We start from the raw sequence: 14,425 nt of genomic DNA, 5'->3' as shown, positions 1-14,425 counted from the left end.
AATTGTTTTTACATATCATTTAAGTAAACAGTACAAATGTTACTAAAACTGAAGTCATAGGAGAAACAATACATTACCAAATCTCACTGGCTTTCCTCATCCACAGTGTTTCACTGAGTTTTCTTTATATATATATCAACTTAATAATTTGTCCTTATTTTACACTGCTAGATTATAGAACCACTTAGTGATTCTTCTATTGTTTGAAGAAACAAGAAGTTTAATAGAATATGACACTGAAGATCATGTTCTAGAGAATTTCCATGGCTGGAAGAAGAGTCCATACCTTTAAACACTAAAAGCCATGCTCAACAGTATAGGCCAGAACTTCCTATATTCTGAAGTGATCCTGGAAAGAACTTGTTGATCCTCTGCGCCCCCTGCTGGTCCTAAGAATCCCTGTAGGAAGTTTTTGTGCAAGTTCACACTGGACTTCCCTCACTGTGTCTCTGGTACAGAAGTACATGGCTGTGTCTTCAGTTTGCAGACTGTTCATTTTTAAGAAAACTTGGTTCTTGGAGGTGTCCCTGCTGATGCTCAGTCTGGATTTGAGAGCTGAATTATAATATGTGTTTCCATCATACCTCATTCTTCCCATCCACTCCAGACCCTTTCCTGGAGGCTGTCGAACCCAGCTTACACCATAGCTGGTTAGTGAGAACCCAGAGACAGTGCAGGTGAGAGACAGGGTCTGTGATGGCTGTACTAGGCCAGGTCCTGACTCCTTCAGCTGCACTTGGGACAGGACACCTGGGGACAAGCAACATCACCATTAGTCCTTCATCCCATGGAATAAGTGCCTGAGTCCCTCTCCTCTCCTGAAACTCTGAAACACTTACAGCTTGGAAATGTCACCAGGCAGAACAACAGCACCAGGACAGCCATGCTGTGATGGAGAATGTAGTGAGAAGGAGATGGGGCTCCTCAGCTAGCCTGGGCTTTTTAGTCTGAGCTTGGGGGAACTTTGCATTGGGGGAGGATCCTGAAAAAGATATAAGGAAGTAGAGCAGAATTTCTAGTTTCATCTCCAGTGCTTGAGGATTACCTTTGTGCTTAGAAAAATGGAGCTGAAAACTCAGGAACTTTTCCCTAGTGATGTGTGGATATCCAATTCCAAATTAAAAAAACAAAACAAAACAAATTAGTCACATTGCACAAGCAATGGAAGGAAAAAAGGGGGCAGAGTGATAGGGAGGTTTTTAGTAGGTGAATCTTTATTCATGTACTACAAGTAGAATAGGTTACCTTATCTTCAATGCAATTGTATATCATTGTAAATTGCACTAGAGTATGTAGGATGGAATTGGGGATTGTTTTTTCCCCAGAATTTTTTTCTCTTGGATTCTTTTTTATTCTTCTTTAGCTTTTTATATTTCATTATTCTCTTCAGAACAGCATTAGTGGCACCTCCTTCACCAGGTAGTTTGAGAATAAAGGTGCAAAACCACAAACATTAAATAGCCTTGGATTTCAATTGATTTTCAAGCTATCTTCACAAGAATTGACACCATAAATAATAGTAGGGTTAGTATAAAATATTGAAGTGATGATTATTTAATTGTGTGCAAAAATCTGTATAATTATTACTTAGCAAATAGTCATCAAATTGATTTTTAACTATATATTTATACTTTTTTATATATTAGCAATCAACTGTTTTAGAAAAACTTTCTGTGTACTCAGTTTAGTCTCATCATTACTGAAGATATAACTTTTAAGTAAACAGTTCACCAATATTTTGTCCATTTTGTTTCAAAGGTTTATCAGAGAGTAGATCCAAGGGACTGATGACTATCCTATGTCAGGAGGCTGAGTGACTTAACCTTCCTACTAAGGACACTGTAGTTGGGACCTAGTCTGTGCACCTCTTGATTTATGTCAGTTTCTCTATATCAATGTACTTTTATATATCTCTGTTTGTCTCTTGTTTCATCTTGTAGCAAAGTGTTCTAAATATGATTATGCATTGGTGAGTGAAGAGAAAGTAAGCGGTTAATAACAAACCATAAAAATCAGTAGCATGACACCATATTGGTTGTTATGTTAACTGAAGTGAATAGTAAGCCAGAGATCACTGAGTGATGAGATAAAGTGGAGCAGAGGGCAGGCATGAACATGAGTAACCTGGTGTTGATCACCATAGAGAGTAAGAGACTGGAAAGTTTCTCCTCACACCTTGGTAATGGAAACACCAGGGAAGAGAAGGACAGAGCTATCACAATCTGTTTGCTAGGACTCTGAGAATGTGCATCTATTACTTGGCCTTTTCTTATTTTATTGCACATAATCTTTGTACTGTGAGCATCTGTGGGGGCAGACCTGTCACATTAGGGAAAAAGCCATCCATTTAATGGTCATTAACAGTATTAGTGCTGTGTTCTTCTTGCTCTGATACTCTGAGGCCTAGGAGGATATTTTTCAGACATTATTCTCAGTATGTCTCATCTTGGGATTTTCTGATATTTTCATTGAGGTTAAAAAATTTGGAAAGGAGTATCATAGAAATAAATGCACCTTTCTATACTATGTTGGGGAATGTGGTATGAGTTCACTTATTCATGTGTTTTGTCTTTGGTTACTTCAGAGATAATCTATGTCCCTATTCTTTCCCACAATACTGCTTTTCAATAAATCTCTGGACAATAAAGTTACTAGGAAAATGTCATTAGGAAAAGCATGAGTTCATGATAAATCCACACATTATTTATAATTGTCTTAAATTTCAGAAGTGGATCATTATTAATATCTTTCTTCAGTCATTTGTTTACTTCCATGTAGTTCACATATGGATTCTCACTTAATTGTTGCTAGGACAGTACCAGACTGTCCATTTGTATGGTGGCTGGAAATTTATCAACACAATTGAAAAAAACAAAAACAAAACAAACAATGAAACAAACAATGTATCCAACAGATTGGTCTACAGGCAAATCTCTGGATATATTCTTTTAAATAATGAAAATATGTGATATCCCAGGCAGATGTGGTTGGTGTCATCTGTGGTTCTGCATTCCTGGGTTGGCTTAGAAAGGATGTACAATCACTTTGGAGACACAGTTGGTCAGATGAGTTTCTTCATGGTTTCTGATTCAGTTCCCACTTTCAAGTTCTTTCTTTGATTTCATGTTTTAATTTTCCTCTGTGATGTTTTGTAAAAATCAAGGTGGAGTTGGGGATTTAGCTCAGTGGTAGAGCACTTGCCTACCAAGTGCAAGGCCCTGGGTTCGGTCCCCAGCTCTGAAATAAAAAAAAAAAAGAGAGAGAGAAAGAAAGAAAAAAAATCAAGATGGCAGAAACTCTCTCCTACCCCTGTTGCTTTTGGTCATATTGTTGATCATATAAAAAATAACAAACTAGGACAATTAAAATTCTTCTGATAGAAAGATGAGTACAGGGGACTTGACATCCTACAGAACTGCAACCTCATTGACACACATACACTCACAATTACAGATACAGAAATCTGTTACAATATACACATACACAGCATCACATTCACAGACAGAAATACATATTCATAGCCAGAGGGCATGACTTTCTTAAATCCTCTCTTTAGACAGAGTAACTGCATTGGTCTGGGCTCACTATGTAGAACAACCTGGTATTAAACTATTAGATATTGATTATCCTGCAATTTTCTCCATATTGACGGAATTAAAGGTGTGCCTCACTATTCCTGATCATCACAAGTGGGTGATTTTAAAAATTAAAATGAAAATAAAATGAATTAAAATAACTGTAAGCATATTTTTTTTCTTTTTTTTTTTTTTTTTTCGGAGCTGGGGACCGACAGGGCCTTGCGCTTGCTGGCAAGCTCTACCACTGAGCTAAATCCCCAACCCCATGTAAGCATATTTTTATACAGTACATTATGATCATTATTTTTGCTTTCTTCATCCTTCCAGAATCATTCCTTTCCATAAACTTGCTCAATTTTTTTTTGGTTCTTTTTTTCGTAGCTGGGGACCGAACCCAGGGCCTTGCGCTTCCTAGGAAAGTGCTCTACCACTGAGCTAAATCCCCAACCCCCAAACTTGCTCAATTACATAACCTACAGCCATTTATGAATATTCAAGGGATTGGTCTCAAGGCATTCATTCATATTGACAAAGAGAGACTTAAAAATCTGTAACTGGGGTTGGGGATTTAGCTCAGTGGTAGAGCGCTTGCCTAGGAAGCACAAGGCCCTGGGTTCGGCCCCCAGCTCCAAAAAAAAAAAAAAAGGAAAAATCTGTAACTGTCAGTACATTTTCACTTTTAAAATCATTATATAATGTATATATTTGTGTTATAGATTGCAATATTTATTAATATGTATAAGGTGTAGTAATAAAATCTAAGCCTGAAGATTACTCAGGTGCATGGCACATGATCCTAGAATGAGTATGTGAGTTGACCTACAACACTTAGCTGAGAAGCAGGTGGGATGGTTTAATCACATGATCTGAACTCTTGTGATCCATTGTGGCTTTGTGTCATCTCAACCACTTTATATCTGTGCTTCCTAACCTATGTACCACTATTCCCTCTCATGCCATGTGAGATCAACTCATTTAAGTCTACAAATGTAAAAAATGGGCTGATCTCTTGGATGAAACAGAGGCCTCATATTTAACAGGGAGTAGTGATTTTTCTAAAGTTATATTTATTAATTAAAATAAGTGATGCATTTTTGCAACATTACCATTTGAATTAAAGTCTTACCAATGCTACACAACAGATCCACAATTAGCCTAATTACCAGTACTGAAAGAGGAAACAAACAGAGGGCATTTTGTCCTTCAGACTGATGTGTTTGAGCAGCTCTGTATTTAGGTTTTGCCATCTCTGGTTTCTTTGGCTTCTTCTGGAACTGATGCTGGTCACATCATGGAATCATCTCTGCCCTGTGTGATGACCTTCATTTTATTCATGCCAGAGTACATTTTAAATTTGAAGTCAAGTATAATGGAGCTGTGAAAATATCTGTGGTTCAAGTTCTTGTCAAACAAGTAGCATTTAATGGGATCTTTTCTTTGAACTTAGTTCTCTATGCCTACACAAAGAGTTGGGTGTGACAGTCAAGCAGTCATACAATCCCTGACTTGTGAGGACAGAGCAATCACAGGAGCTTGCTGTCCAACCATTCTAGTGAGTTTGTGACATTTCAGTCTCAGTGTCAGAACTTGTCTTAAACATATGGTGCAGATGGATAGAGTATACAGAAATTCCCATATACACATAACACACAGAAGGGGAAAGGGAGGCTGTGAAAGAGAAATAGAATAATAACTTAATATGGAATGTATCTCGCAATTGAGTATATGCATTTCAATAAGATTTTGGATATTTTAAGGAATACTGCACAGTGTATGTGTAGAGTGAATCCAGAAACAAAAGAGTCCATTCTTTTCTTTTTTTATCTTCACTAACTTGAGTATTTCTTATTTAAATTTCAATTGTTATTCCCCTTCCCATTTTCCAGGCAACATCGCCCTAACCGCTCCCCCTCCCCTTCTATACGGGCTTCCCCTCCCCATCCTCCCCCCATTACCACCCTTCCCCCAACAATCTCGTTCACTGGGGGTTCAGTCTTGGCAGGACCAAGGGCTTCCCCTTCCACTGGTGCTCTTACTAGGCTATTGATTGCTACCTATGAGGTTGGAGCCCAGGGTAAATCCACGTATAGTCTTTGGATAGTGGCTTAGTCCTTGGAAACTCTGGTTGGTTGGCATTGTTGTTCATATGGGGTTTCGAGCCCCTTCAAGCTCTTCCATGCCTTTCTCTAATTCCTTCAACGGGGGTCCCGATCTCAGTTCAGTGGATTGCTGCTGGCATTCGCCTATATATTTGCTGTATTCTGGCTGTGTCTCTCAGGAGAGATCTACATTGGGTTCCTGTCCGCCTGGACTTCTTTGCTTCATCCATCTTATCTAGTTAGGTGGCTGTATATGTATGGGCCACATGTGGGGCAGGCTTTGAATGGGTGTTCCTTCTGCCTCTGTTCTAAACTTTGCCTCCCTATTCCCCCCAACGGGTATTCTTGTTTCCCTTTTAAAGAAGGAGTGAAGCATTCCCATTTTGGTCATCCTTCTTGAGTTTCATGTGTTCTGTGCATCTAGGGCAAATCACACATTTGGGCTAATATCCACTTATCAATGAGTGCATACCATGTGTGGTTTTCTGTGATATGTTACCTCACTCAGGATGATATTTTCCAGTTCCATCCATTTGCCTATGAATTTCATAAAGTCATTGTTTTTGATAAGTGAGTAATATTCCATTGTGTAGATGTACCATATTTTCTGTATCCATTTCTCTGTTGAAGGGCATCTGGGTTCTTTCCAGCTTCTGGCTATTATAAAGAAGGCTGCTATGAACATAGTGGAGCACGTGTCTTTGATACATGTTTGGGCATCTTTTGGGTTTATGCCCAAGAGAGGTATAGCTGGATCCTCAGGTATTTCAATATCCAATTTTCTGAGGAACCTCCAGACTGATTTCCAGAATGGTTGTACCAGTCTGCAATCCCACCAACAATGGAGGAGTTTTGCTCTTTCTCCATATCCTCACCAGCATTTGCTGTCACCTGAGTTTTTGATCTTAGCCATTCTCACTGGTGTGAGGTGAAATCTCAGGGTTGTTTTGATTTGAATTTCCCTTATGACTAAAGATGTTAAACATTTCTTTAGGTGCTTCTCAACCATTCGGCATTCCTCAGCTGTGAATTTTTTGTTTAGCTCTGAACCACATTTTTTAATAGGGTTCTTTGTCTCCCTGTAGTCTAATTTCTTGGGTTCTTTGTTTATTTTGGATATAAGCCCTCTATCTGTTGTATGATTGGAAAAGATCTTTTCCCAATCTTTTGGTTGCCATTTTGTCCTAACAACAGTGTCCCTTGACTTACAGAAGCTTTGCATATTTTTGAGATCCCATTTGTTGATTCTTGATCTTAGAGCATAAGCCATTGGTGTTTTGTTCAGGAAATTTTCTCCAGTGCCAATGTGTTCGAGATGCTTCCCCATTTTTTCTCTATTAGTTTGAGTGTATCTGGTCTGATGTGGAGGTCCTTGATCCACGTGGACTTAAGCTTTGTACAGGGTGATACTCATGGATCGATCTGCATTCTTCTACATGCTGACCTCCAGGTGAACCAGCACTATTTGCTAAAAATGCTATCTTTTTTCCATTGGATGGTTTTTGACTCCTTTGCCAAAAATCATGTGACCATAGGTGTGTGGGTTCATTTCTGGGTCTATTCCACTGGACTATCTGTCTGACTCTGTACCAATACCATGCAGGTTTTATCACTATTGCTCTGTAGTTCTTCTTGAGTTCAGGCATAGTCATTCCCCCAGAATTCTTTTTATTGTTGAGGATAGTTTTAGCTATCCTGGGTTTTTTCTTATTCCAGATGAATTTGCAAATTATTCTTTCTAACTCTCAAAGAATTGGATTGGTATTTTGGTGGGGATTGCATTGAATCTGTAGATTGCTTTTGGTAAAATGGCTATTTTTACTATATTAATCCTGCCAATTCATGAGCATGGGAGATCTTTCCATCTTCTGAGGTCTTCTTCAATTTCTTTCTTCAGAGGCTTGAAGTTCTTATTGTACAGACCTTTTACATGCTTGGTTAAAGTCACACTGAGGTATTTTATAATATTTGGGACTATTATGAAGGGTGTTGTTTCCCTAATTTCTTTTTTGGCTTGTTTCTCTTTTGTATAGAGGAAGGCTACTGATTTATTTGAGTTAATTTTATACCCAGCCACTTTGCTGAAGTTGTTTAACAGGTTTAATAGTTCTCTGGTGGAACTTTTGGGATCACTTAAATATATGATAATATCATCTGCAAATAGTGATATTTTGACTTCTTTTCCGATCTGTATCCCCTTGATCTCCTTTTGTTGTCTGATTGCTCTGTCTAGAACTTCAAGAACTATATTGAATAAGTAGGGAGAGAGTGGGCAGCCTTGTCTAGTCCCTGATTTTAGTGGGATTGCTTCAAGTTTCTATCCATTTAGTTTAATGTTAGCAACTGGTTTGCTGTATATGGCTTTTACTATGTTTAGTTATGGGCCTTGAATTCCTATTCTTTCCAGGACTTTTATCATGAAGGTGTGTTGAATTTTGTCAAATGCTTTCTCAGCATCTAATGAAATGATCATGTGGTTTTGTTCTTTCAGTTTGTTTATATAATGGATCATGTTGATGGTTTTCTGTATATTAAACCATCCCTGCATGCCTTGGATGAAGCCTACTTGATCATGATGAATGAGTGTTTTGATGTGCTCTTGGATTCGGTTTGCCAGAATTTTATTGAGTATTTTTGCGTCGATATTCATAAGGGGATTTGGTCTGAAGTTCTCTTTCTTTGTTGGGTCTTTGTGTGCTTTAGGTATAAGAGTAATTGTGACTTCATAGAAGTAATTCAGTAGTGCTCCATCTGTTTCAATTTTGTGGAATAGTTTGGATAGTATTGGTATGAGGTCTTCTTTGAAGGTCTGATAGAATTCTGTACTAAACCTATCTGGACCTGGGATCTTTTTGTTTGGGAGAACTTTAATGGCTGCTTCTATTTCATTAGGAGTTATGGGGTTGTTTAAATTGTTTATCTGTTCCTGATTTAACTTTGGTACCTTGTATCTGTCTAGGAAATTGTCCATTTCCTGCAGATTTTCAAGTTTTGTTGAATATAGGCTTTTGTAGTAGGGTCTGATGATTTTTTGAATTTCCTCTGATTCTGCAGTTATGGCTTCCTTTTCATATGTGATTTTGTTAATTTGGACACACTCTCTGTGTCCTCTTGTTAGTCTGACTAACTGTTTATCTATCTTGTTGATTTTCTCAAAGAACCAACTTTTGGTTCTGTTGCTTCTTTCTATGGTCCTTTTTGTTTCTACGTGGTTGATTTCAGCTCAGAGTTTGATTATTTCCTGCCATGTACTCCTTCTGGGAGTATTTGCTTCTTTTTGTTCTAGAGCTTTTAGGTGTGCTGTCAAGCTGCTGACATATGGTCTCTCCTGTTTATTTCTGCAGGCATTCAGAGCTATGAGTTTTCCTCTTAGCACACCTTTCATTGTGACCTATAAGTTTAGGTATGTTGTTTCTTCATTTTCATTAAATTCTAAGAAGTCTTTAATTTCTTTCTTTCTTTCTTCCTTGATGAGGTTATCATTGAGTAGAGTATTGTTCAACTTCCATGTATATGTGGGTGTTCTTCCCTTATTGTTATTGAAGACCAGCTTTAGTCCATGGTGGTCTGATAGGACACATGGGATTATTTCTATCTTTCTGCACTTGTTGAGGCCTGTTTTATGACCAATTATATGGTCAATTTTGGAGAAAGTACCATGAGGTGGTGAGAAGAATGTATATCCTTTTGTTTTAGGATACAATGTTCTATAGATGGTTTTTAAGTCCATTTGGTTCATGACTTCCCTTAGTCTGTCTATGCCTCTGTTTAATTTCTGTTTCCATGTTCTGTCCATTTATGAGAGTGGAGTGTTGAAATCTCCTACTATTATTGTGTGAGGTGCATTGTATGCTTTTAGCTTTAGTAAGGTTTCTTTTATGTATGTAGTTTCCTTTGTATTTAGAGCATAGATATTTAGGATTGAGAGTTCATCTTGGTGTATTTTTCCTTTGATTAATATCAAGTGTTCTTCCTTATCTTTTTTTTGATGACTTTTAGTTTAAAATCAATTTTATTCGTTTTTCGATGGCAAAACCAAATTTACACAATATCTTTCTACAAGTCAGTGCTACAAAGGATAATAAATGGTAAAGCCCAACATAAGGAGGCAAGGTACACCCTAGAAAAAGCAAGAAACTAATCGTCTTGGCAACAAAACAAAGAGAAGAAAAGCACTCAAATATAATCTCACATCCAAATATGAATATAGCAGGAAGCAACAATCACTATTCCTTAATATCTCTTAACATCAGTGGTCTCAACTCCCCAACAAAAAGACATAGATTAACAAACTGGATATGCAATGAGGACCCTGCATTCTGCTGCCTACAGGAAACACACCTCAGAGACAAAGACAGACACTACCTCAGAGTGAAAGGTTGGAAAACAACTTTCCAAGCAAATGGTCTGAAGAAGCAAGCTGGATTAGCCATTCTAATGTCAAATAAAGGAGTCCATTCTTTAATGCCTCTATGAACATGTTGTAACTCTCTGTAACTCAAATAGTTATTGCTATTGTGGCTTGCCCTGGAGTTGTCTGTATTTTGATGCTAGTTAAGCTGCCGCACAGATCACCTGCCTAATCTCTACTCAGGACTCAGGTGACTTCATCAAAACTTACTACCTATTTAATTTGTAAAATTAAGGAAATAGCCAGTTATTGGGAAGGGGAGGAATGTGGAGCAGAAGGAGGGAGAGAGTTGGTCTGAGGATAGGAGGAAGGTAGATGTGAAGCGCATGGCATGGAGAATCTGCAATTTATGAGGGATTTCACAGCTGGGGAAGAGGATAGTGTAGTGGTAGATCTGCCCAATATAGGCACAAGCTTGTACTCATACTAATCAAGATGTCTTTTCTTTGCACAGATATATTCTGGATGAAGTGGTTACAGCAACACTCTGTATGGTCTCAGAGGCTCCTGCTCATCCTGAGATCCCTGCTTGGAGGTCTCTTTCTGTGTTCTCCCTGACATTCACTCAGTATATCTCTCACACAATAGTACATGGCCATGTCCTCAAACCTCAGGCTACTAATTTCCATGTACAAGGTGTTCTTGGCATTGCGTCTTGGGGATATTGTCCCTTCAAAGTTTTGGCATAGTTGATGCGAGTACTACCACTGTTAATGTATGGTTCCCACCCCAACACCTTTCCCAGATCCTGGAGGACCCAGTTCATGCTATGTTGGGCAGTGGACTGTGACACAAGACAGAAAACCAGGTTATGTTGCGTGGATTCAGGAACTCTAAAAATTATCATAATTCAGGATTTGAGGCATTAAAATCTACTCTTGACCAGTTTCCTGTCTTGGAACACTACACCCCAGGGAGAGGAATGAGCCATCAGTCACATTGGGACAATATCTGAAGTCCTTCCACATGATGATGAGTCATCCACAACTTCTGAGACCAAGCTACCAGAAGACATCTGCTTTAAGATCCCAATCCACACCAAAAGGTTCGTAAGATCCTATCTACAAAGCAGAAAGTAGAGTAGTTATTTCACCAAAGATTGTTTGAGAGTGCCAGGCTTATTAAGCTGTACCACTCCAGGGAAGAATAGTGTCTCCTGAAGGTTTTGTTGTTTGAAGCTGCTCAAGCCTACTGCAGCCACTTCCTGCTCAGTGGAGTTGGCCTTGTCTCTTAGATGCCCACTGCATCCCGCTGCCTGGCAGTGGTGTCTGCAGTAGAGCCACTCTTTGGCTGCTATAGCTGAGCCAGAGCTCTGCAGATCCCTGCTGATCACATCAGGTATGCAGACAGCCAATGCCAGTGCCTGAAGGTGAAACCAGATGCTGCACAGCAGAGTTTGATGGTCTTTTCTGGGAGCACTAAGCTTCCCCACAGACTCCTGTGACTGCACTTCACAGTGGTAACTGCAAAATCACAGAATGCTGGTCAGAAAAGTGTCACAAAAAGCAATTTTTGTCTTATTACTGTCCACAAAACACAGTCTCATCTCCATCAAGTACCTTTAAATTGTCATAAAATAAATACAAGGAAAACCAAGCAGAGCCCCAAGTACACAGAGAATAATCCATGTTCATTGCTGATCAGTGAATGAGAGGAGTTGGCTATTGAGGCCTGGCCTTCTCTCCTCAAGCCACAGGGTCACAGCAGGGCTGGTTTTCATGGGCTCAGAGAAGTGATATTTATATGTCCTCTTGATGTTTCTATTGCAAGTTCTACAGTTGGACATTTGTCAGGACATAGTACTCAGAGAGGGTATAAGATACCAAATACAATGATGAGAGCTACAGAATTTAAAACAGTATTTAAGTTTTAGATTCACATTTTCTTTGTTAAACATTCAACACACTGCATTTTCTTTTCTCTTGTGCATGTTCATAGAACTCGCTCATATATATATATATTCTATCCCCTTAGTATGAAAGGGAAATAAAAAAAACTGTTACACCCAGTTGTGTTTCTATACAGGAAGTCAGTCTTTCCCTTTGTCTTGTCTGTATATGACTCCTCCCTGATATTCTTGCACAAGGTCTCACCTCCCTTGTGAGATTAGCAGAACTCCTTCTCTATGAGGTGAACACTTGGGATGTTTCTGTATTTTACTTTTTCATGAGAGAACACTGTCCTTGGTCTTAAAAAGTCTTGCAAATTAAACATTCCAAGTCAATGTCTTTTTTTTTCTTTTGACCCTCCCCTGTCAATGTCTTTCTACAGCTCCATGTTTGCTCTTTAGAAATATTTCTATTTGCAGCAAACTGACTTGTTTTTCATCCAGAATTTCTCAATATGATCCCTGTAACTTCACAATTTTCTTTGTCCATTGTTATACCAGGCAAGTGCTGCCTGCCTTCATTAGTAGCCTAGTTTTCATTTTCTCTAATAAACATAAATTAGCAAATCCAGGTTTATACATTAACTCTTCCTTTGATCTTAAATTTATTTAACTAGTTTTGTTTTACCCTTATAATCTTAATTTTCTCACCACAGTCCACTTATGTGCCCTAGTCACAATATTTTCCTTCCTTTGGTCTTCTTTGTTCTTGACTTAAGGTGCCATTCCTTTCAAGGCAGACATGGTGCTGAAACATCCTATAGTTCTACATTTTGATTTGAAGGCAGCCAAGATAACTGAGAGATAACTAAGAGGGGTTCTCTTCCACAATAGACAGAGCTTGAGCATAGGACTTCATCCCTCTTTCTTCCCCTGCATAGTGATGTACTTTTTTTTTTCACAAGGCCATAGTTACTCCAATAAGTCCATACCTCTTAATAGTGCCACTTCCTATGGACCAGTTATATTCAAACCACAATAAACCTCAATAATACATTACACATTCACTTGGTTAAAAAATTAGGTCCTTGGGGCTGGGGATTTAGCTCAGTGGTAGAGTGCTTACCTAGGAAGCGCAAGGCCCTGGGTTCGGTCCCCAGCTCTGAAAAAAAAAAAAAAGAACCAAAAAAAAAAATTAGGTCCTTGAATATTAGAAAACTAAATGTTGGTTCTGGTATTTTAGTTCAAACACACTTCCTATTCATCCTTTTTTACAACAAATTGATCTTCAGCCTGCTCCTTTGTTACATGAAAGTGGATGATTCACATTTAACATTGTGTGGAGCTGTTCAATGTCCTGTTCAGATCCAGTTATCTAATAATCTCATCAATCTGACTTTGAAAGCCACCTCAATTTTATGATTCATTAAGATGGAGTCCACAGCCATCATTTTGTCTCTGAATAATGGTTTTCTAGCTCAAATGTGAGACACTAGGTTCTTCTAGGCAGCAGCAATATCTGGGCCCTATCACAGTGTTCTCAAGAGAAATGTCACCTGTGCCACTGAAGTTTATTTGAAAGATCATTCTAACAATGCTATTCTATTCACATTTAGACTTTAGTCCACATATTCTTTTCTGACATGAAAAGTACAAATTATTTTAAAGTTTAACTTATGTCTTTTTAAATTTCAGCATCTGCTTAATATGTAAAATATGTGTAAACATATTGTAAGATTGAGATCAGGTGGTGGTAGGGTCACAGCATGTGAATATCCTTTAATAGAGCTTTATTCTGTACATGCTACTAGAGTACATTTATGCATCATGATTTCAGAGTCTGGTATTTCAGGCTACTGTCCTTTCCCATAGACTTATTGAACAGGGTAGATGTTGATTACCACTTCCCAGAGAGACCACAATGTTAGAACAGATATGCATTTTCATATATTTAAGGCAAAATATGATTATGACAGTGTCATCATCCCAGTAATGCATTGATGCCACTGTGTACACTAATCATAAGATGAGAGCCTGATTTGTTCATGTAGGCTTATTTGCACAGATGAACTGAAATCCACTGATATGGGGGCCTTTCATTGTATTCTGGACTCTGATTCATTTCTATGGCTTCTATGATGAGAGTCCCAGGACTGTGATAATTGTGCTGAAATAATATCTTGGAGATTCTTATTCAATGAGTTAATCTGAGCAGTGATACTGGTTTGTAGCAGGACAGGGAGGGTGGGGTCCTTTGTGTCACCTGGGCCTCAAGGATTCCTACCATTACCTTGATGTCCATCACTGATGATGAGACAGAAAAGCTTAGAAATATTCATTCTCTGATCTTCCTGCATCAGCCAATCTCCCATTACTCAATATCTTCTTCCCTCTTTCATTTTTTTCCTGGGAACCATACCTTCCTTACAGAAGACAGATTTTACATAGATTTTCAATTTTGTATTTCAGAAGATCTTAGCAGCTGTCCTACTCAGAGTTTCTATTCCTG

The 14,425-nt window shown here is 38.4% G+C and overlaps 1 gene segment (V, D, J or C); it reads right to left on the bottom strand.

The window, feature by feature from the left end:
• Positions 1-331: 331 nt before the first annotated feature.
• On the bottom strand, positions 332-888 carry LOC116906199. The segment is given in 2 exon segments: positions 332-750; positions 840-888. Coding segments are annotated over 2 exon segments (465 nt in total).
• Between the last annotated feature and the right edge of the window lie 13,537 nt (positions 889-14,425).

Source organism: Rattus rattus, chromosome 7 (assembly GCF_011064425.1).
Source record: "Rattus rattus isolate New Zealand chromosome 7, Rrattus_CSIRO_v1, whole genome shotgun sequence".
NCBI lineage: Eukaryota > Metazoa > Chordata > Mammalia > Rodentia > Muridae > Rattus > Rattus rattus.
The sequence above is the reverse complement of the archived record's forward strand: the minus strand, read 5'-3'. Positions and strand labels throughout refer to the sequence as shown.